Source organism: Microcebus murinus, chromosome 23 (genome assembly GCF_040939455.1).
Source record: "Microcebus murinus isolate Inina chromosome 23, M.murinus_Inina_mat1.0, whole genome shotgun sequence".
NCBI classification, from domain to species: domain Eukaryota; kingdom Metazoa; phylum Chordata; class Mammalia; order Primates; family Cheirogaleidae; genus Microcebus; species Microcebus murinus.
This window is the reverse complement of record NC_134126.1, coordinates 17,099,994-17,124,913: the sequence shown is the minus strand read 5'-3', so window position 1 is coordinate 17,124,913 and position 24,920 is coordinate 17,099,994. Positions and strand designations below refer to the sequence as shown.

Here is a 24,920-nt window from a genome sequence, read left to right as displayed (position 1 = left end):
ATTTGTAAACCTCAGTAAGTTTGCAATAATACAGATAATAATTTATAAAAATGTTTACAGGGCTCAAGATAAACTTGCCTTTTACCAAATTCAGCTCTACAGTACAATGCATAAAATACGTTTTCAACAAACACTATATACCCTGGTCACTATTATGTTGATTCTAATAGAAACTGGTGTCTATATTCTTGTTAACTTAGGTAAAAAAAATTTTTCTTAGGCATACAAGCCTGGCAACCCATCTGAACAGATTTCATTTACACAGATAAATGGCTATAAGACCACTTTAATTTTTATTTCATCTTTTTCATTAAAAAACCATACAGAGGCCGGGCGCGGTGGCTCACGCCTGTAATCCTAGCTCTCTGGGAGGCCGAGACGGGCGGATTGCTCAAGGTCAGGAGTTCGAAACCAGCCTGAGCAAGAGCGAGACCTCGTCTCTACTATAAAATAGAAAGAAATTAATTGGCCAACTAATATATATAGAAAAAATTAGCCGGGCATGGTGGCGCATGCCTGTAGTCCCAGCTACCCGGGAGGCTGAGGCAGAAGGATCACTCGAGCCCAGGAGTTTGAGGTTGCTGTGAGCTAGGCTGACGCCACGGCACTCACTCTAGCCTGGGCAACAAAGCGAGACTCTGTCTCAAAAAAAAAAAAAAAAGCGAAAAAAAAAAAAACAACCCATAATGGGCCCTCGCTACCAAGACAGAGACCATTTACATATTCATTTCAAGTCATGGGTATTTTGGCTTTATTAGAACTCAGATGAAAAGAAAAACCTCAGCACCTCAGCAGAGCATGGAGATTGGTAATCAGGTATATGAAGGACCAAAGTCATTACCACTTTTCTATTAAATGCTAAGATCTGCAGATGATGTGCCCTCAAGTGTGTTTTTCATTCTCATGTGCCAGGGCCTACACTGGGCACTCCATGTCTGTAGCATTAGAATAATGGACTAATACACTGGGTGAAATGAAAATGAGAACCAGGAATTCTACAGGCCTACCCATTTGACCTCGTCCCAATCACCTCTCAAGCAGATTTAAAAATCAGATTTAAAACCTCTCTCAGTGACTTAAAAATCACTGATACACTATGTCCTTACTTCTTGTCAATGCTAGGTAACATTAAACATACCATCCATCTACTAGTCCTTCGTTGACAAACCATGTGAGTTTTCTTTTGGATAGCACTGTGTTGTTGAGATTTAGCCGGCTATATTCCCAAATATATGGTTTTCTTATGCCTAAAGCTTCAATAATCCAGTAAAACTGTTCATCTCTATCATGGTATTCTGTTGTTCTCAGGGCATGTGTAACACCTTCAATGCTGTCAACTATGGGGCATGCAAAATCGTAGGTTGGATAAACACTAGGAAAAAAGGGAATTAAAAAAAAAAAATCAACATGAAAGATTTTACCCTTTCCATCTTAGATTAGGCATTATAAGCAGCAATACTAATTTAATATATAATTCTTTACAAGTTAACAATTTCTTTAAAAACCAATAGCTTTTATGACTCATAATAACTCAAATTATATCAAAACTATTAGCCTTTCAGAACAATGAGTCAGTTACTCACTCATTATTCAAATAAAACACCAGATTTGCAACTTAACACACAATTAGGTATTGGCTTGGCAAATTCTACAATCATAGTATTTCATAACAGCCAATGTATATCACGGTAAAAAAAAATAAATACATACAATAATTTTGAGGGAATTTAGCATTTGAATATCTTTAGTAACCCCTCATTCAAGTAAAAAACTAAGGGTCTAACATATTTGTAGTTAAATACACTCAAGAACAGAGTTCATGCTCTAGTAAAAACAGTAACAAAAAGAGAGTATCATTAGGCTAATTAAAATTACATTTAAAATGGAATAACAATTTCTGCCTAAAATAATGTACATGCAGTATCAATCTGAAGTTTTAAAAATACATTACTGCACTATGTCTAATTTTTAAGATATAACTTAATTAAGATGCTATTGCATTATGCTTTGAAATTATTTGATACTGAAAATATGTATCCAAATTTCAAGGATTTGCTTAGTAAAACAAGAAGCAATCACCCAGGCAGAAATAACATATACACACATATAATCACACATATAAGTGTTTGTCTAGATATGGACATACACATCCACACCCATGAGTTTAATGAAAGTCACATGAGCTAACCAGGTAATCATTTATATTCACCATTCTCTTTGGAAGTATTAATTCAGCATTTGTATGTAGTAGGCTTCTCCAAAGTATAAGAAAATATATTCTATGGTTTATTTTATAAAGTAGGTTTATGTTTGGAGGGGGGACCATTTAAAAACAAAGATATGTTAACTTGCAAACCCACAAAGAAAACTAGTCAAAACTAGGATAAACGCATGCTACTTTCTTGTATTGTTCATATTTCTGTAAATTTTCAATACTATTACTTTTATGAATCAATATGTACACAGCAGAATCAAAGCTTATTATAGGAAGAGAAGATTCTTCATCTAAAGGTACATTCCACAGTATACCTAATCAATATACAAAAAGCAACTTTAGGCAGACTCAAGGACTTTTATAGATGGAAATGATCTTAACTAGCATAACTTTAACTGACAAGTGAGTAAACAGCTTCTGAAAAGCTGCATGTCTTTACAGAAGGCCACCAGGCAGTTAACCTGTAAATGAACAAAGGTTTAGGTTTCTTGAGAGAGGATCACAACAAAGCATATTCAAAGAGATATACTTACTTGTATTTATTTCCAGTTCTTGGGTGTGGTTGAATTTTACAGCGATAAAGGGTTGGGTCCCTCATGCACCCATTATTACTACTCATGTCAATTTTTGCTCGCAAACAACAAGACTGACCAAACTGGCTCCCTTTTTTCATTTCTTCCCACATTTGTAGATTCTTCTCAATAGCTATGAAATAATAGTTATAGTACAGTTTATCTACTATAGCTGAATTACAAATATTTTAATAGTACTGCAATTTGATACAAATTTTCATGTTCTTTTTTTTATTATAAGCACACTCCATTAGCTTAAAAACACTGTTAATAGTTCCAATATCTGGCACCAAGAACAAATGCATTGTTTTTTTTTTTTTTTTTTTGAGACAGAGTCTCACTTTGTTCCCCAGGCTAGAGTGAGTGCCGTGCCATCAGCCTAGCACAGCAACCTCAAACTCCTGGGCTCAAGCGATCCTGCTGCCTCAGCTTCCCAAGCAGCTGGGACTACAGGCATGCGCCACCATGCCCGGCTAATTTTTTCTATATTAGTTGACCAACTAATTTCTTTCTATTTATAGTAGAGACGGGGTCTCGCTCAGGGTGGTTTCGAACTCCTGACCTTGAGCAATCCGCCCGCCTCGGCCTCCTAGAGTGCGGGGATTACAGGCGTGAGCCACCGGCCCAGCCTAAATGCATTGTTTTTTTAACGAAAGAAGTCTCACAATACATTTAGGAAGTGTATTCTATAAATGTTTTAGAAAAGAACGTCAATACAGTCCATTGATGTAGTATTGATTAAGGGTAAGAAAGCTTGTATAGGCCTAAGGTTCTTCTCATCCCTTGTTTCCCATTTTCCCATTATGCCACAACTGGCCAGCCCCTTCTTGTCTTCTCCCCCACCCAAATTTAAAATTCTGCCTTTAGGCTGGGCATGGTGGCTTACGCCTACAATCCCAGCAATTTGGGAGGCTAAGGTGGGAGGATCACTTGAAGCCAGCAGCTCAAGACCAGCCTGAGCAAGAGCAAGACATCATCTGTTCAAAAAACAGAAAATTAGCCAGGTGTGGTGGCACACACCTGTAGTCCCAGTTACTACAGAGGCTGAGGCAGGACAATCGCTTGAACCCAGGAGCTTGGGGTTATAGTGAGTTCTGATCAGGTCTCCTCTACATTCCAGCCTGGGCGAGACCCCATCTCAAAAAACAAAAACAAAAAAAAAAAAAACAACCAAACAAAAAATTCTGCCTTTAAAGCAGAAGCATTCTCTTTCTTTGCCGCCTCATGCTCAGGGTACTGAAAGGTTTGGCCTGGCCCTTAGGGCCCCTCAGGTGTTGGTACCTGAGGGGCCCTAAGGCACATGCCTGTCTGAAGAACACGGCTTGGGCTGAGATCCTGACCTGTGGGCTCCCTGAAAGCCCCTTTAGCCTTCCCAGTGAGAAGCAAGATACTCTTGGATCCAAGAAAATGACAGATGACAGAAAACAGACAGTGATACAGTTTAATACCAGGACTCCATATTCTGAATGATCATGGTTCTACCTATGTCAGAATATTGAAAACCTGCCCCTTATGGAAGAACTGTTAATAATTTTCTGTGGAAATTACTAAAGATACGATGGACACTTTATCTGCCCTCAAAGAATGAAAATAGGTCTAAAAGATCAGCTGTTAACTATCTGTGAAAATGTAGAGAAACTTTTCAAAATAAAAAAGACTTATGATAAGTTGAATTTATCATAATTCCCAGATGTGACACTCAAGATTTAAATATAATATGAAAGTTTTGGCAATATAATTACAGAATGAAAATAGCCCAATTTATTTATTTTTTCTTTTTTTAAGCCAGTCAAATTTAGCAGTGGGGGGCTATATAACAACTTTAGTGACACTAATGTTAATAAGTTCTGATAAAAATAGCCTAATTTAGGTCAGGATATAAGGCATGACTAAGAAAGATACGTTCTTGGCCGGGCGCTGTGGCTCACGCCTGTAATCCTAGCTCTTGGGAGGCCGAGGCGGGCGGATTGCTCAAGGTCAGGAGTTCAAAACCAGCCTGAGCAAGAGCGAGACCCCGTCTCTAGTATAAATAGAAAAAAATTAATTGGCCAACTGATATATATATAAAAAATTAGCCGGGCATGGTGGCGCATGCCTGTAGTCCCAGCTACCCGGGAGGCTGAGGCAGAAGGATCACTCGAGCCCAGGAGTTTGAGGTTGCTGTGAGCTAGGCTGAGGCCACGGCACTCACTCTAGCCTGGACAACAAAGCGAGACTCTGTCTCAAAAAAAAAAAAAAAAAAAAAAAAAAGAAAGATACGTTCTTTAGTCAAGTGATATTTCAGAGATATAGGGTAGCACTGAGTTTATATTCACATTTATCCACATGCTGAAAGGAAGACTTGGGTGATAATAATACTATCATTGAACACTTTATTAGGAAGGCTAAGTATTTAAATTAAGAAAACTACAAAATGTTGCAAAAGGAGTCCTACAAATGGAATAAATGAAATGCAAAAGACTGCCCATAATCAGTGAAATAGCAAGGGCGCGAATACTTCATATGCAGTTGTGATGCTAACAAAGTTATAAGAACATAAAGACGATAGAGAAAGAAAAAAGATTTCTAAGAGATGAATTAGCATATAAACAATATTCCCAAATGTGTTTCAAACCAGCAGTTTTCATAGAAAAGAATCATGTTCTAACAAAGAAGCAGAATACAAGAATATCAATTAAAATATAAAACACTAAATGTGCCTTACAATTTTTTCTATGCTTGGATTCTATCCTCTGCTCACGTTCTGCCTTCATCTGCTCAGCAGGAGTATCATCCACATAAGCCTTCCCTTCTTGAATTAGCTTCTCTGCATATTTCATTATAGTTTCAAAATGATCCGAGGTGTAAGTAAATTGATCTGGTTCAATATGCAACATTGCAACATCTTCCAGGATAACCTGCAATAATAAACCAAAATAACCATCAGTATTCTGTAATTTTGTGTGCCTTTCCAACCCTTGATACTGTATTTGGGCAAATGTAATAACACACCATCAGTTTTATATAGCCTGAAAATGGTTGTGGAAGTTGTATGATATTAGCTCAAAAAAGAAAAAAAGAGATAGATATTCATTACATTAGCCTCCAAATTTCCAGCTGAGAAAGCTGATCTCATGATGGAGCTTTCCATTTACTCTGGAAAAGCTGGTTAGTACTGGTCAAACTGATAATTATTTGCCCTCTCTTTGAATATACTGCAGTGCTTCTGAATAAAGATGAGATAAGAGGCTAGGAAACCTTCACATTTCCTAATACCTACTTAATGTTTATTTCATTCATAAACTTAAGATTATAGGACAAAAAGGAAATCTGCCTCCAGTGATCAATTCACTTAAGAAATTGGTACTTACAGGGAAATATAGCATTTAGGTAAATTCTATAATTAGGGAAGAGAAAAATAAATTTAAGTTTTTCGGTATAGGAGCTTGATATTTCTTGTCTTAGGTCTCAGACATGGAATATACAATGAGGGGAAAAAAAGAGCTATGAGAAAAAACTAATTTTATTTTCATACCGTGAAGGTATTAGGTCACCCTCTAATTTTAATTAACTTTTCTGACAAAGGGTCATCACTACACTTTTAGTTACCTTCTCAAAATCTTCCTTTTCTTTTTCAGGATTTGTGTCATCAAATCTCATGATCAGTTTCCCTTTAAAGTTAACCTGGTAGTGCTGGTTCAGAAGAGCAGCTTTTGCATGCCCAATGTGTAAGTAACTAAAACAAAAACATTTCACAAAGAAACTCATTAACATGCTTTAACTAAATATTTAAACTTAACCTTTTTGAGGAGATGAGAACTAAACAAAAATCCTTCAAATTGGTACTCCAGTCATATTTTATTTTCTAGCAAGAAGTACTGTGATAGAAAACCTGACCCTGACAGGAAGAAAAAGACCACATTTATCAAATAATCATAAGAAACAACTTCATATGTAAAACTCACAAAGGGACAAGGTATTTACAAATACTGCAAGAATCTTCTTTTTCTTTTTGCAAGAATTCTTCATTTTCTTTTTCTCAACTGGAAAATCACTTCCAATACTGTTTCCAATGCTACCTGGTAGTGTATCTTTAATAAGACCTGCTACTACTGAGGATGGGGTGCTCACCCAATGCCCACTCGAGAAAAGCTCCTCTGAGATTGTCACTGTCACTGTGATGGCTAAATGAGAGAGCCCATGAGAATTAGGAAGCCACAGAAAAGCCACTTCTCTAGGCTTCTATTTTCTCGGATGCCAAAATAAAAGGATTTTAACTAAACGATCCCGAGGGTCTTCTAGTACCAAAACTCCGTATGAATTAGAATCTATGAAAACATTGTTGTGTTCCTATGAGCAGTTTAAAATTGTAAGGAATAAATAAGAGGCACTGTTGATAATCTCACAAGTCAGAATCTTCCTCCATCAATGAGTATGGTAAAAAGCCATGTCCTATACCGCTACTGTTGAAAATACACTTGATTGGGGCAGGGAACAAGGTGTGAAATTTAGCCAGCTCTCACCAACTTTTATCAGTTTCAATTAATAATGATGGCAGCAGTCACAGTTTTAAGACAGTCACCTAGTTTCATGAACACCTTTGATGGGAGGGAAAAGTACAACTCCTTGTGTGTCTGTATCTTTTTTTTGTTATTTTCTGCATCATTTTTAAAATCAATTCATTTTTTAGAATTTCATGCAACAATCCAGATAAATTACTTCACTTTAGGAAGGGTTTATATGCATACGCTAATACAAACAAGTACAATGCAAGGCATTTAGGGCTATTCAAAACTTTCTGCCTAAAATAAAGGGCTGTTTGATATCCCAGATGAGGTCTTAGAACAGAAAAAAATATATATTAAGAAAAAAACTGGGCCGGGCGTGGTGGCTCACGCCTGTAATCCTAGCACTCTGGGAGGCAAGGCGGGCGGATTGCTCAAGGTCAGGAGTTCAAAACCACCTTGAGCAAGAGCGAGACCCCGTCTCTACTATAAATAGAAACAAATTAATTGGCCAACTAATATATATAGAAAAAATTAGCCGGGCATGGTGGCGCATGCCTGTAGTCCCAGCTACTTGGGAGGCTGAGGCAGGAGGATTGCTTGAGCCCAGGAGTTTGAGGTTGCTGTGAGCTAGGCTGACGCCATGGCACTCACTCTAGCCTGGGCAACAAAGCGAGACTCTGTCTCAAAAAAAAAAAAAAAAAAAGAAAAAAAAAGAAAAAAACTGGCAGGGCGCAGTGGCTCACGCCTGTAATCCTAGCACTCTGGGAGGCCGAGGAGGGTGGATTTCGAGGTCAGGAGTTCAAAACCAGTCTGAGTAAGAGCAAGACCCTATCTCTACTATAAATAGAAAGAAATTAATTGGCCAACTAATATATATAGAAAAAATTAGCCGGGCATGGTGGCACATGCCTATAGTCCCAGCTACTCCGGAGACTGAGGCAGAAGGATGATTGCTTGAGCCCAGGAGTTTGAGGTTGCTATGAGCTAGGCTGACGCCACGGCACTCACTCTAGCCTGGGCAACAAAGCGAGACACTGTCTCAAAAAAAAAAAGAAAAAAAGAAAAAGAAAAGAAAAAAACTAATGAAATCCCACCGCATGCAATGGCTCATGCCTGTAATCCCACCAACTGGGGAGGCTAAGGTGGGAGGATGGTGTGAGCCCAGGATTTCAAGGCTGCGGTGAGCTATAATTGCACCACTGTACTCCAGCCTGGGCAACAGAACGGACTCTGTCTTTAAAAACAGAAAAAAGAAGCCGGGCGCGGTGGCTCACGCCTGTAATCCTAGCACTCTGGGAGGCTGAGGCGGGCGGATTGCTCAAGGTCAGGAGTTTGAAACCAGCCTGAGCAAGAGCGAGACCCCATCTCTACTATAAATAGAAAGAAATTAATTGGCCAACTAATATATGTATAAAATTAGCCGGGCATGGTGGCGCATGCCTGTAGTCCCAGCTACTCGGGAGGCTGAGGCAGCAGGATTGCTTGAGCCTAGGAGTTTGAGGTTGCTGTGAGCTAGGCTGACGCCACGGCACTCACTCTAGCCTGGGCAACAAGCGAGACTCTGTCTCAAAAACAAACAAACAAACAAAAAAAAAAACAGAAAAAAGAAATCCATAAACAGTATGGAGCTTAATTAATAATGTACCAAAATTGGCTCATTAGTTATGAAATATGTACCAAAGTAAGATGTTAACATTAGGAAAAACTGGGTACAGGGTATATGGAAACTTTCTGTACTATTTTTGCAACTTTCTATAAATCTACGCTATCCTAAAATAAAGGTTTATTTAAAATAAAATAAATGGCTATAAATCCTAAGAAATAAAATCACTGTGTATAGATTTCATTAGGGCGTTGTACCCAATATCATGCCATAATCATTGTCAAGAAGAAAAAAGAAAAGACTAACAATCACTGACATCACTGACTACCTATTATGTGAGAGTTAAAGTGCCTGGCTTTACATACAGAAATTAATTTAAGAATGGTTAACGAAATCAAAACATCTTATTCTGAAAGATATCATTTCTCAATCTGAAATAATGTGTGCAGTTCTATAATTCTAAACCTCAAGAAAGCTAAAAGGACTATAAAATATTCACAAGGCAACTAAAATAATGAGTTAAAGAAACAACCTATATCAGAAAAGCTAACGAAAAGACCCATGCTACACGAGTTAGTAACTGATGCTCAATTGGGCTTCTGCCACATATAACAGACACAGGCAGTACAATTTTTAGTTATATGGATTCTATAGCCAGATAACATAGGTTTGATTTTGGCAAGTTACTAAAATGTTATATGAACCAGTTTCTAAAACCGTTTGTAAAATAGGAATAAACAACAGTGCCTTCCTCACAGGGCTGTTAGGATTAAATAACTTACTATATGCAAAACATTTGGTAGTCCCTGTCCATAATAAATGCTACACAAATTAAGAATAAAAGGCTGTCATGGCCTTTTATATAAGACAAAAAAGAAAAATAATTAAAGAACTCTTTAACAGTAGAAGAGATGATCAAATTTGTGAATAATAAGAAAACTGAACATCAATTTATATTTCAAATCCCAAAACTGTATTAAGCCAAGAGTATGGTCTCTGAAATTGACAAAATTTAGAGACAGGTAAACATATTTTATACTGCAAATATATAAACATGGGGAGCTCACTAATCTAAGAAGTGACAGTGACAGAAAATGTAGAAAGATTCAAAAAAGACAAATGTTCAAATGGCACAACTATAAATGGCCACTGCCAAAAGACATGGCTTTTATCAAACAATTAAGGTCACTATCCAACAGGACAACCATTCCTTCTCAAACCAAGTGCACAGAAGCAGAATACTTGATGGTTGAGATCAATATGTGTATGGGAATTAAATCATGTAAGATGTGTATTATTTATTACTCCATTCAGCTAACTATCAATCATTTAATAATCAAGTTTGTGAATTTTCCAGAGTCATTATTTTACTTTCATCTCCTTCCACCTATCCTTTATTTCACCTCTGAATCAGCAAACTTAGAAAAGCAAAGAGAAAACGTGGAATTCTAGGTCTGATTTTGCTATTCCTGGCAACCATGAGATAGTTTGTTGAAAAATTATTAAATACACAGCTAAAATTGTTTCTGCATCTACCAGTTTCTATCGTCTACATATTCCATTTACTACAGATGGGTAAGAATTTGGCTACAAAATACAAAACCTGAAATTAAACAAAATTTGGAAAACATAATCATATCATTTGCAAAATATGGCATAACTTTCCTTAATGGCTACACTTATGGGTGGGGCCTTTTATTATATTAACATCACTGGAGGGGCTCTATTACAAAGTTTGTCCAATATGCTTCAACAAAGACTCTCACCTCAGCTTTGGGGAATGCTAGACAGAGCCTGAAGCAGCCCCTGGCTGGTGGCCACCAGACAGAATATTCTCTTTCTCTAATGAGCTATTCAAATATTACTTTCTATGAGTGCCAAGAGTTAAAGGGGTTGGGAAACCTGCTAATAATGGAAAGAATTGAATAGGAATAGGCTTTTCAGAACTCTTCTTCCTTTATTTGGGAAAAAAATAACTTCATACTACCATAACTTCTGCTAATTAAAAGGACTGGTCAGCCTTTTAATACTGAACTGCATTAAAAGAAAAGAAAAAAAGGACTGTTCAGAATGCAAATACAAATCTTATTAAATAAAAGGCCAAAAATGTCACAATACAAATAAAATTTAAGGCTTTCTATTTATGAATATTTTGTTATTTATATTTAAAATTCTGTCAGGGTAAAATTAAAATGTTGTCTCTTCTATTAAGTTAACAAACTAAAACTACAAATTGAGTAAATTAACATTAGCTGTTAATAATTAAAAAACTATTAAGATGTTTAGAATTTTAACTCATAATTAAAAATCTTATGTTATATTCTATATCATTAACCTATTAATATTAAAAGTATTTAATAACTGTTTTAAGCTTTTCCATAAATATTAATGTGAGTTATATTTTCTTACCCACTAGCCTCTGGAGGAAATCTGACAGTAACCTTTCCCATCTCTGCACCTGGAAGCTCAACAAATTTCCCAACATCTTGCTTTTTGTCAGGTGCCTGTAAAACAGAACCACCATCACAACAAAAAGTTATATGGTTAAATGTTTAAGAATACATGCATTCAACAAATGAGCAAGGCACTATGTTGGCTATAAGAAAAATGATGACTAGGGTTTATCCCTGCACCTGAGGACTCAAAATCTGGTAGATATAAAAAAAACCCAAATACCAGTAATTGAGACATGTTCAGGGTGCTGTGAGAGCACTTAGTGTGGAGCACTTAGTTGAAGTTAATCAACAATATCTAGTGTTAGATATGTGGTATAAACCAACATATGTGGTAAATATATGTGGTAAAAACCAACAAAGACCTTGAAAAATAAGTAGAAATGAATCAGATGGAGAGGATACAGTGTATTCATTCTAAGTAAAGGAATAACACCATAGGTTAAGACACAACGGCAGGGAAGAATAGCACAATGTCCATTGAAAAGTTAGGAATACACATTGGGTGGGAGGTCAAAGAAGTTGAAATAGATTAAGTCCAAAATATGAAGGACCTTTTAAGCTTTGCTTTATGTTTTAGGCAATGGGGAGTCCTCAGGAGCAATGGGACCATGTATTTGTATTTTCCAAAATGATACCCAGGACAGTGCAGAGACTGAACTACTAGAGAAAAAAGAAACCAAAGAAAGGAAGTTCAGTTACGAGATTATGGTATTAAACCAATGTGGCCTCAATAAGATGCAATCGCAGTGAAGATGGACAGAAAACAAATCGCAGTGAAGATAGACAGATGTTACAAGTAACAATATGACTCACTGACCAACTAGATGTAAACAATGAAAAATGAGTAAAGATTTTTTAGCCAAAACAAATGAGTGGACTGTGATGTCTTTATCCAAGCAGGCAGTTGTTTCCAAATTTTATTGCATCAGAAAACCTTGATTGGTGGGGGATGGGGAGGGAGGACAAAAAAGGAACCTTTGGTAAATCGAAACTTTACTACACATGCCTAATATACATAAACAAGTCAAAGTAGAGCAACTCTGGCTGGGAAGACCTTTTCTACTATACTCTACGCCACATCATCCTATAGAGTCAACAAAAAGACTCCACAGAATTGTGGGACTCAATGGTCAATGATTCAAAAACCAGAGAACAGGAGATTTAGGGGGAAGAAAAAATTTTACAGCTGTAAAATATTGAAATTTTACTAATATGGAGTTTGGACTGCCTAGGAGACATACATTGGATAATCATAATCTTTACATATATAATTATAAAGATTAGGGCTTAAATGGTTGAACAATTAAAATCAAAGCAAGACTTAAAAATGGCAAATTCTTCCAAGAAGATCCCTTTTTATTAATGAAAAGAAACTAAACTTTATGAGTAGAAATAATTTTATTTTCAGACCTACAGCCTCAGATAGACTGAAACATCAGCAGTTTTTTTAAAAAGGAAGAAAATGGCTTACCACTCTAGCTTTGGTTGATGAAACATCCCACTTAGTACCTACTGACTGGAAGGCCTGTTGCGCTTCAAGAAAGCCAAACCAGCGTTTTACATGAACTGGAGCTTTGTTCTGTTTCAACTGTTCCTGCCATTCAGCATTTCCTATTATCAAACATAATTTTAAAATTATTTAATAAATCTTAAAATATTTGTTAAGTACAGTTCAATGAAGTTCTCTAATACTAGATCCTATTCTCACCCCACACGAACCCACCATAACATCAACGCTGCGTTTTGTAATTAAGGAAAGCTTTAAATAGATCAATTGGAGAGCAAAATAAAAACCAAGATGATCAAGAAGTAGCTCAATTCTGAGATGTAATGTCAAAAACAGGTGCTGAAGAGAAGTTTACTTAACTCTTTAACATTACAAAGCTGCAATCTCACGAGGAATTGTAAGAATATGCTGTCTGTCATGAACACTAAGTCAAAAATCAAAATAGACAAAATGTCATAAACAAAGCTATATATGAAAAGGTCTAATTAGAAAACGCCTTCATTTTATGTTGGTTACCATTATAACAATTTAATTTGGAGAAAAGTTCAAATCAAAAAAAAAAATAAAGAGATTATAAAAAATACCCATAATCCAGATTTAAAGAACAGTTAAATATTTTGGCATATTTGCTTCAAGTTTTTTTTTTTTTTTAAAGAAATAAACTAACAAAATTCTAGTCCTCTTTGTACCTCCCTTCAATCTCATTCTCCTCCCTTCCCACTTTGTAAATTTCTGTTAAATATATATTATTTAAATAAATATATATTGTGGGCCACAATATAGCCCCACTTCAATTATGTACGTGACTTTGTTCATGGTTGTACATATGTTAATAATATTCTCCTAAGTGAATTAATGTACCTCAAACTTTTAATAAATCAAAGACTTCCACATTACCAGAAATGTTTTCTTGCATAACTATGAACCATCCTAAGTAATCCTTAATAATCCATGCTTTCTCCCAAATGTAGGTTTTTGTTTTTTTTTAATTTCAGCATATTACAGAGGTACAAATGTTTAGGTTACATATATTGCCCATGCCCAACCCAAGTCAGAACTTCAAGCATGTCCATCCCCCAGACAATGCACACCACATCCATTAGGTGTCTATATACCCATTCCCTCCTCCCCCTCCCATCTGCCCACAAATGTATGTTTTGAAAATAATACTCAATGGAGAATTCCATAATCATCTTGGTTTGTCTGGGTTCACTTAACTGGTTTTCTGTATTACTGGCTGCCTGGGACAAGGCGATGGGGGGATGATTACAAAGGGACACGAGGAACTTTTGGGGGTTGTAAGTATCTTTACTATCTTGATTATAAAGATAGTTCCACAGGTGTGTGTATATATATATATATATATATATGCCTAGACTTATCAAATTATACATTTTAAATAAGTGCAGCATTTTTATATATCAATTATACCTCAATAAAGTTGTTTTTTAAAAAACTGGCTTTCCAAGTCGGTAAGAGCATATTCCTATCTGTTGCAAACTAGTCACAGAAGTGGACAGTGACCTTCCAGAATAATGACAACTCTAGACCACCCCACTACTCATCCCCAACCTCCCAATCATAGACTCTCTGAGCAGTAAAGACTTTTTCAAATCACAGACAAGTGTCTGGGGTAAAATAATGGCTGAGGTAGGTGAGGTGCTGACATAAATGGGATGAAGACTTCTTTAGCAGGAACAAGGTCAGCTCCAAAGGCAAGAAGGAAGCTGGGGTAGTGAGACAAAGATGACAACGGAGAAGGATAAGGAATTCCAGCGATCGGTTAGGAATAAAATACCCCGGGTGGTCATTCCTCTGTATGGAAGTCCTGTTACTGCCTAAACATATGTGCACATACATTCATGTACACAGACATATGTGTACTTCTTATCCAGCAAAATATTAAATAATTAAAGCAGAACATTTTAAGAAGAACTGATACCTTTCAGAATGGCCCAAACACATAAATCTGCTAAGCTCAAGGAGTTTCCAACTAAGTATGTTCTCAGAGACAGGCAATGGTTGAGCTCATTGATTGCAGAAGTAAATAAATTACATGAAGACAATTTTATAGCACTAAACTCCAACCAGTGATCAATCTGTGAACACAAAGGCAGAAAAGAAATGGATTATACATACAGTTTAAATGTAAAAAAAAAAAAAAGACCATAATAAAAAATTCTAGTTAACTGGAACAGGACACTCTTGGCTTCTTCAGTTAGAATCTGCTTTTCTTTTCTGGTGGACTAAATTCTGGTTGCCTGGGATCTCAAAGAAACTTTAAAAAAAGCCATATTTTGTTATTTTTCTATTTTTTTTTTTTTTTGCAAGGCTATGGAGAAGTACTTCGGGAAAGAAAAATAAAGAGTTGAGAACTGGTGGCAGGAAAGAGTAACCAACCTGAATAAACCCAAGCCATGGTACGTAGCCAAACAGATTCATTCACTTAAAGAATTTAAAAGTAGGCCGGGCGCGGTGGCTCAAATCTGTAATCTTAGCACTCTGGGAGGCCGAGGCGGGCAGATCGCTCAAGGTCAGAAGTTCGAAACCAGCCTGAGCGAGACCCGTCTCTATTAAAAATAGAAAGAAATTAACTGACCAACTAAAAAAAAAAAAATTTATATATATATACAAAAAATTAGCCGGGCATGGTGGCATATGCCTGTAGTCCCAGCTACTCGGGAGGCTGAGGCAGGAGGATCTCTTGAGCCCAGGAGTTTGAGGTTGCTGTTAGCTAGGCTGACGCCATGGCACTCACTCTAGCCTGGGCAACAAAGTGAGACTCTATTTCAAAAAATTTTATTAAAAAAAAAAAGAATTTAAAAGTAAATATTTAGAAAGCACTGGTTGTATTTTGAATTTTATGAGATTTAGGAAAGTTAGAGTAGAATACAAACAGAAAAAAAGCAGAATGCAAAGAGCAGTACAGACATACAGCACATAATGACATTTCAGTCAATGATAAAACACATTCATGACAAAGGTCCCGTAAGATTATAACACTGTATTTGTACTGTACCTTTTCTATATTTAAATATATTTCGATACACAAATACTTACTGTGTTACAAGTGCCTACAGTATTCACTACAGCAACACACTGTACAGATTTGCAGCCTTGGTATGAGGCTATACCACATAACCTAGGTGTGCAGTATGCTATACCATCTAGGTTTATGTAAATACCCTATGAGGTTCACACAATGACAAAATCACCTAACAATGAATCTCTGAGAACATATCCCCTTGTTAAGCGATGCATGACTGCAATGAAAGTTAATTTACTACTGTTGTAATTAAATAAGGCATATACTTAGAATAAGAAAATGGGTTCCAAACTATGTGCGGGCTGAGTGGTGGCTCATTTCTGTAATTCTAGCCCTTTGAGAGGCTGAGAAGGGAAGAGCACTTGAGGTCAGGAGTTTGAGACCAGCCTGAACAAAAGGCAAGACCCTGTCTCTACAAAAAACAGAAAAATTAGCTGGGTGTGGTGGCACATGCCTGTAGTCCCAACTACTCAGGAGGCTGAGGCAGAAGTATCACTTGAGTTTTAGGCTGCAGTGAGCTATGATGACGCCACTGCACTCTATTCAGGCAACAGAGGGAAACCTTATCCAAAAAAAAAAAAAAAGAAGAAAAGGAAAAAAATGGGTTCCAAACTATGTGTGTTATCCTGGGTAAATTTCTTAACTTTTATAAGTCTGGTGCTTTATCTATAAAGAAAGTTGGATGAGATGATCTATACAGCTCCATCCAGCTACGAAATTCTAAGAATCTGGGAAGACAAAGACAGCACTAAATGCCCCAATAGGACAGCTGGTATGGGATTAAATGCTCAAACTTAGGAGCTATAAGAAAAGAGATTTTTGGCCAGGCGCGGTGGCTCACGCCTGTAATTCTAGCACTCTGGGAGGCCAATGTGGGTGGATCACTCAAGGTCAGGAGTTCGAGACCAGCCTGAGCAAGAGTAAGACCCCGTCTCTACTATAAATAGAAAGAAATTAATTGGCCAACTAATATATATAGAAAAAATTAGCCGGGCATGGTGGCACATGCCTGTAGTCCCAGCTACTCAGGAGGCTGAGGCAGGAGGATTGCTTGAGCCCAAGAGTTTGAGGTTGCTATGAGCTAAGCTGATGCCATGGCACTCTAGCCTGGGCAACAAAGTGAGACTCTATCTCAAAAAAAAAAAAAAAAAGAGATTTTTTTGTGAAAATAAAAAGCAGATGAGCACTTCCTAACTCCATAATTAACACTCTGTTAATATCCTGAAGTAGAATAAGAGGACATAAGCTAATAAGGTGAGGTTCCCAGAAAACCAAAAGCATAAATCAAAATAAGACAACACACGTAAGGAAATGTTCATTGTTTACCTCAGTATGTTCCATCAGGTTAGAGCCATAGAGCCCAGCTGTAGTTGCAACTCTGGCCAAGTAGCGAAGTATGGAATTTACGTCTGTGAATACCACATTTCTAGAATGTAAGCATGAGATAAAATATTACTGTTGCTCTAGCAAATCAGTAACAGTCATGAGACTTATGAAGAAATGTAAAAATTGAAACCTTTTTACATTTATCATGTATTTTCTACTATAGTAAAACAATGGATCTGATAATTTGTTCTTTACTATTTCTATAAAACTCTAATTTGTTCTAAAATATTCAATTAAATCCATCAATTCACTTCAGAGTAGGCTTTCTATTTGATGTTTCATCCTTCTAACTATTAGTTTCTGCATGTCTATTTAGGGGTAAAAATATGAAAATATAATTGGGATACTGAGAATAACAGTGATTTAAAATAAATTAAGGCAAAGAAGCCAAGTATATAGTAAAAAGGCTAGTTTTACCAACTTCTAGGTAAAGAAGACAGATCAGGCTGGGCATGGTGGCCCATGCTTGTAACACCAGCACTTTGGGAGGCAGAGGCAGGAGGATTGCTTGAGCCCAGGAGTTTGAGACCAGCTTGGGCAACACAGCAAGTGAAAAAGTAAAAAAGTTAGCTGGGCATACTGGTGCAAATCTGTAGTCTTAGCTACTGGGAGGCTGAGGCAGAAAGATCATGTGAGCCCACGAGTTGCGTGACCAGCAAGTCAACAGTAAGAGTTAAGTCCGGGAAAGGCAAATTAGTGGTTTTCAAGTGAAATATGTATCTACTAACTATTAATAGAAGCCAAGCACCTCCGTAACAACTGTTTTCCTGTCTTAGGACAGTATGTTTATTAAAGCAAGAATTATTAGGTTTATTCATTAAAGTCAGACTACTACAAAACAATAGCCTAATTCCAATCACTGCCAACAGGGAAAAGTAACATCGTTACAAATACTCTATAAACAACATTCAGCTTTAAAAAAAAAATAAATTTGAACTAGTGATATTAAATGTACTATAACTGTTAATAACACTATGCCATATTCAATTATTCTTAGTCAACAAAGAATTGTAAAACATTAGGATAAACAGCAGTAGAGAATGGAAATGTTCCTCTTGGAATCTGTTCACTCTCCCTTTGAGGCTCAACAAGTGAGCATGGCAAGTTTTCCAAGTACTGCATGACGCATCTTTCAATCCTACTTCTAAGTTTTTTTTCATGGGAAAATGATGTCAAGCTGGTAATACTCTTATTTTACATACCTTGTCTCTTTACCAATGCAAGTCTTTCTTTTATCACTTTATCATGGACCTTTTTGTTTTTGTAAAAACATCTTTAATTTTATTTTTTTCATTCTTTTTTTTTTTTTTCCATTTTTGTAGGACTAAGAGGTAAATGAATAGAATAGTGCTTTCTATCCAGTCATCTCCCCTAGCCCATGTCAATGTCCCAAAGTTTAATTAACAGAACAGGGAAGCTTCCCTGAACTGCACTCAACACTTTGGAATATCATAGACCCTTCAAACACATTTCAAAATCTGCATCTTGCTTGAGAATACCTTTGGCACCCTCTTTCAATCTGGTCCAGATTCATCTATCCGCAAAGTATTCTTGAACCTGAAACCGACTTAGTTTCATTATATGAAAGAATAATGTACTCCCTTATTTGTTATTTTTTCCAACAGGTTCCAAGAAAAGAAATGAGTTCAAGGGCACACAATCTTTTATATATCCTGGGCTGCAAATGATTAGCTTTAATCAAGAACATAAATACATATGCATATTGTAGAAAATAGAAAATACAGGCCGGGCGTGGTGGCTCACACCTGTAATCCTAGTTCTCTGGGAGGCTGAGGCGGGTGGATCACTCAAGGTCAGGAGTTCGAAACCAGCCTGAGCAAGAGCGAGACCCCATCTCTACTATAAATAGAAAGAAATTAATTGGCCAACTAATATATATATACAAAAAATTAGCCGGGCATGGTGGCACATGCCTGTAGTCCCAGCTACTCGGGAGGCTGAGGCAGCAGGATTGCTTCAGCCCAGGAGTTTGAGGTTGCTGTGAGCTAGGCTGACGCCACGGCACTCACTCTAGCCTGGGCAACAAAGTGAGACTCTGTCTCAAAAAAAAAAAAGAAAAAGAAAAAGAAAATACAGATAACTAAAAGAAAAACATCCAGTGTTGTACATTTCTCAAACATATTTTTCTATGCAGATTTGAATTTTACATTGTATTCTGTGTTATTAATGTTAGATTATAAACATATCCATCATTAAAAATTCTTCATAAGCCTTTTTTCATAAATGCCCAACATTCTATGCTGTGGACTTAACAAATTTCTTTCCTATTACTATTGATCTGAAATACCTCCAATTTTCCACCAGAATTACAACAGAATTTAAAAGCCTTATATAAAATCTTTCTGTACATTTTTAGTTCCTTTTTCTTTTTTTAAGGAAAAAAGCCATATAAATTTATTAATGTGCACAGAAGAAAACCAGAGTGATTATCCAATAACCCAGTGCTACATATTAGTTTATATACCCTTTTTCATAGGGAAGGAGGAAGATGGGAAATGTAGACAATTCTTTTGAGGGACAGTAAATCATCAGGAAGAATAAATAGGCCAGGAGGTGGGATCAGGGAAGGAGGAAGCAGACATAACAGGAAGTAGAGAAGGGATCTGCAAAGGAACAAAGATTATCTTATGCACATAAGTTCCCTACTTAATCTCTTGGAGCTGCTCTCACAAAATAAATGAAAAATCTGTCTGGGCTGGTGAAGTCTCTTCTGTCCTGATTATTTGATGAGATCCCTATGGAAGGGGTTTAAGACAACTGCATTTCTTCTGGAAAAAAGCTTTTATGGTCAAGTAAGGAAATTCTAGAGAGAGAGAGAGAGAGAGAGCCCCTTCCTCCCTCAGGGGATGGTGGTGGTGGTAGTGGTGGTGGTGGTGGAACAAGACAAGGTTTGAGGAAATTTGCAGCTTCTCGGGCCTCTCAGCATGTAAAAGCACCAGTCTTTAGGATATTGCTTTCTGGGCTCCAACATTCCTTTGTCTGAAACTTCCCTATACGTTTCATACATCAAGAGCTGAGTTGGTGGCTGTGGAGAGAAAAATGGAGCTAACAGCTGAGTGGCAAAGGATCTCATCAAACCAGTCTCCCATTTCTGGGAATAGGCCAGTCCAATTAAACGACTGTAACTCATTTCAGAAGATGGTGTTGCAGATGAGCTCTCAAAGCTAGGTCTCTAGTCCAGATTATGAAGGGAATCAGCTTGCAAACAAATATAAGCTTCTGGTTTCAATTCTTTTAGAATGATGAAGAAAAGCACACTGTTTTCTAGGGATAAACCACCCAATTAGCAAGTAAAACAAGCACATAACATTTAAATCTGATTTTTTAAAATGCCATAAGTGCTAAAAACAAAGATATAAAATCACTTACTCAGAAATGCGAAGAATATTCTCTTTCCCTTCTTCAACAGAAATGCTGACATCATTTTTCACATGTTCTACTGCCAGCAAAGCTCCTATAAATGATGGGATGAAAAGATTTCTCTTTGAAGATAATTTAGTATTTATAACCTGAATCGTAAGGCAATAAGGATGAGTCAACAAACAAATAACAGGTCCTACAAGGACTATACTTTTTCCCCAGGCATCTGTAGACAGAAAGTATAGTTATTTTGTCTTAGAGAAATAAACCAGAACCCAGAAACCATTCACTAACACATCCAACTGCTTTGGAATGTGCTCAGCTTCCAGTTAGAAACACTGAAACACTGAAATTAATCTTTTCCTCTCTTAGGAAACAAGAAGAAATCAGAGTAGTGCTTTATATAAAAGCTATTGTTAATAGTATTTGAGTGATTACTATGTGGTAGGCACTACGCTTAATGCTTTATAGTCATTATCATTTTTAATCTTTGTAGTAACCTTCAGAGATATCTTTACCTCCATTTTACAGAAGAGGAAACTGAGGTTTAGAGAGGTTAAACAACCAGCCCGATGTCCTTGCCAGCCCTATGTCAGTTAGGATTTGCAGGTCTGAGGCAGCTCAGAGCTTCAAACTCTAAAACAGTGTAATGCTGCCTCTCAACACTTAACAAAATTTACTAAAGTGATTCCCTAATCCTTTGTCCTGTAATTTGGGTAAGATAGACAACTAAACACCATGTTCCATTGGAAACAGGGCTGTGGCAGGAAAGGTACAAAATAAACCTAAAAAATTCTATTGTTAGACAGCAAAGAGCAAAGAAATACTCAAAGAAAGATAAGAGATATGTCAAAAAGACACAGAGTCCAGCTTGGAGGGGCTTCCACTGGCAAATAAGGGCAATTTGACGATCAAAGTAAATGAGATATATTTTAGTACATCCATATAATGAAATCCAACCCAGCAAGTAAAAGGAATGATCTACTGTGTGGACAAGATAGATGAATTCCAAAGATATTACCCTAGGTACCAAAGAATATGTATAATATGATTCAATGTATATGACGTTCTGGAAAAAGCAAAACAATAGCGACAAAAAGGAGATCAGTGGCTACCAGGTGCCAGGATGGGGAAAGGGATGACTGCAAAAGGGCCATAAAGGAATTTTCTAAAGTAACAGAAATATTCTATATCATCACTGTGGTGTAGGTTACACATTGTATATATTTGTCAATTTGTGCACTTAAAATTGATGCACTTTATATGCAAGTTATAATTCAATAAAACTAATTTTAAAAAATAAAATTAAAAATGAAAATAATACAGATTATAACCACTTAAGTATATTTTGCTATCAATTTTTTTTTTTAATGAGAAAAAGATAAAGTTTTTCTGACAGAAAAATGCCAACTAATACATGGAGTAGGAATGGCAGCATTGGAAAATCACTATTTGGCAAATATCATAACAATCAAGTTGGGCAGGAAGCTCCATTGGATGCAGAAACCAGTTGGTGAAGGCTTGATGGAGAGTTGAACACTTACATGGTTCCACTTAATGGAACATTAAGTGTTGTAACAGACATTAAGTGTTTAATGTCTGTTACATTTTAATATAACAGACATTGTAAAGGGAAAACTGTGCAGTGAGGAAAACTGGCAGATACCATCTTGCGTAATCAAGGTAAGAATCATCAGTAATGGGAAAATTAAATTCATGCACCAATTGACAGGCTGCAATGAAGAACAAGGAATCACTGTGCCATTCCTGCCAAAGACGTAGATCCTGAATCTAGCCATGAGGAAACATCAGACAACTTAATCAGGGGATATTTTTCATGTAAGTGGCCTATAATCTTCAGAAAGGTCAAATCTATGAAAGCCAAGGGAAGACTAATAAACCACTCCAGACTGAAAGAAACTGGGGAGAGATGACTACTAGGTGCAAACAAGCATGATTCTGGATTTTGATCCTTGCACTATGGAGCTGTTAGAACAATCAGTGATAGAACAAAAATGGGGTTTGTGCATTAGATGAAAGAATTGTACCAATTCTATTTCCTGACTGTGATGGTTGTGTGAGGTCATGTAGAGTTTCTTGGCTCTTAGGAGATGTACATCGGAGTACTCTGGGACACTGAAGCATCATATCTGCAGTATACTCTTGGTAGTGGTGGAGGGGGAAAGGTCTTTGTTCTATTCTTGCATCTTTTTTTAACTTTGAAATTACTTTAACATTAAATATATGATACGCTGCATGCATATAAAATAGGGAAATTCTAGCAATGCAATTCATTTTTCTGAATGTTTCATCTAGTTTTATTAAAAACAAAATGTATTTAAATTAAATTGGGAAAAATTAAAACTAAAAGAGGAAAACTTAGAAAAATAATATACATTTGATATCGGTCTATAGCTCAAAATGACAAATTTCTTTAAGATTCTCTTATAGAATACTGGGGCAGAATGCGATTCTGAGTTCTATAATTCACTACGGAAACAAGTCTATCACCTTCACCTTCAGGGTGATTTTCTAAGAACACTGGTAAAAACCACAGCCATTATTAAATATCTAAAATGTATCAAGAACTTAAAGTACAGTCTCATTTAATTGTAGGGACCAACCCTATGTGGAATATATTATTCTCCCTTTCTTAAACTGAGAGAAGCTAAACAAGGAACTTAACAAGGGTCCACAACTAATAAGTGGCAGCCAAGATTGGACTAAGAGCATCCGAACCAAAAATGCTTTTCTCTCAACCATGAGGCCAAACTGTCCAGTGCTTTTCCAGCCCAAGAATCACTCATTTCTTTCAGGATTGATTTGTTGTGAGGTTAGTTCGCAATTACTGGAACCAATATGCCAAAACATTAGCATCTTTTAAATATTTAAAATGGCTATTGAATTGCGTTTTTGTTCCGACGGACTGAAAGCACCACCAAAGTTGAGAATGTAATGAATAATTTCATCATCCCCACGTGGCCAATTATATCTAAAGGTCTCGGCTTCATAAATCTTAGAATGTCTATTTTACACATAAGCATTAAAGAATTTTGAGATCAGTAACTACTCAAATTATTTTGTAAAATTTCCCAAAGTAATGAAAAAAAATTCTAAGCTATCTACCCACAATAACCTTGGCTCCGATCACAAAACAATTCCAAATCGAACTTAAGATGTATCAGGAAGGTGACACGTCCAGTGTTTACTCTAGCATTTACTACACATCCCCAGGGTGTGTAGTAAAGCAACTCCATCAGTCCGCAGTGTACCTGGGTATTTCTGCAATTACCCTACCACCCTTAATTAAAAATAAATGCAACCTCAGTTGAAATTCTAAATGCTAATACGATCGTCTGGCATGTTCTCTTTGAACCTGATAAAATGTAAGGAAAAGCCAAGTGGATGGAGGATCTTTTCTGGAGAGAAGACAGGAAAGGAGGTAAGATATACGCAAAGTCAGGGGGAAAAACTGCTAAAAGAAGGGAAGCAAGATAATTGGATTTTAAGCAACTCTCGGTCTCCAGGGGAAACTATTTAAAAAAGGAGAGAGGTGAGGTGACCAGGAGTCATCCCTCTCAAAGAAGGCTGGAAGCTGAGCCTCATGTGTCTCAGCTAGGGTTCACACCGCGCCTTCCTCCATGCCCGGGAACAGTGTGTTCAGGAGCAGATGCACCTGCCAGGGGACAGAGGGCGAAGGGCGCGGGGCCCACTCTGTACACTTCAGGGGAAGAGGGGCAGGCCCAACCAACCAGATGGTGACCACCGCTGCGCAAAGCCAGGGCGCGGCGACCTTCCCCGCCCCGCACCCTCCCTGGCTGATGCAACCCATACAGGTCTGCGGCCTCGGCCACTTACCCAGAGGAGGGTCTCCCGAATTCACAGTCAGACAGAGCGTCGCCATCTCCACCAGTCGGCTGGTCTGTCAGTCTGCCCGGCTGGCGCCTGAACCACGCAGCACCGGCTGAAAGCAAGAGAATGCAACGTGTGCGCGTGCCCGACGCCGCCGCCGCCGCCGCAGCCTTCGCCCCGCCCCTGCGCCGCGGCCGCTGGCGTCACCGCGCACGCCACGTTGCGTCATCGCTGAGCGCCGGCGTCGCCCCCCTCCTACCCTTGCCAGCTCCAAGGCCTTCGACCCCGCCTCTTGGCCGCCAGAGCCGCGAGCACCTACGTGGCGATCCACGCTGCCGTGGGAAAGACGCTGAAGTGGAAAGGACTTTACGACACTTCGTAAAATGTAAAAAGCAGATTGTAAAACCTGTTCTAC

General features: G+C 37.5%; 1 protein-coding gene and 1 non-coding gene across 3 annotated transcripts in view; both read right to left on the bottom strand.

Annotated features, from left to right (window-relative positions):
- Positions 1–24,701, bottom strand: part of EPRS1 (glutamyl-prolyl-tRNA synthetase 1) — an 82,066-nt gene extending 57,365 nt beyond the window's left edge. For both annotated transcript variants that reach the window (XM_012791435.2, XM_012791443.2), the window contains exons 1-10: positions 24,512–24,701; positions 20,663–20,747; positions 17,213–17,312; positions 14,783–14,939; positions 12,805–12,944; positions 11,287–11,381; positions 6,376–6,502; positions 5,492–5,684; positions 2,749–2,920; positions 1,139–1,372 (exon numbers count right to left, since the gene is read on the bottom strand). In XM_012791435.2, the coding sequence (XP_012646889.2) occupies positions 1,139–1,372; positions 2,749–2,920; positions 5,492–5,684; positions 6,376–6,502; positions 11,287–11,381; positions 12,805–12,944; positions 14,783–14,939; positions 17,213–17,312; positions 20,663–20,747; positions 24,512–24,557 (1,349 nt within the window). In that variant the 5' untranslated portion in view covers positions 24,558–24,701. The remainder of the gene's footprint in view (positions 1–1,138; positions 1,373–2,748; positions 2,921–5,491; positions 5,685–6,375; positions 6,503–11,286; positions 11,382–12,804; positions 12,945–14,782; positions 14,940–17,212; positions 17,313–20,662; positions 20,748–24,511) is intronic.
- On the bottom strand, positions 18,587–18,719 carry LOC142864035 (small nucleolar RNA SNORA36 family). Its single transcript, XR_012914631.1, has one exon. It is a non-coding gene; the product is annotated as a small nucleolar RNA SNORA36 family (small nucleolar RNA).
- Positions 24,702–24,920: the final 219 nt, after the last annotated feature.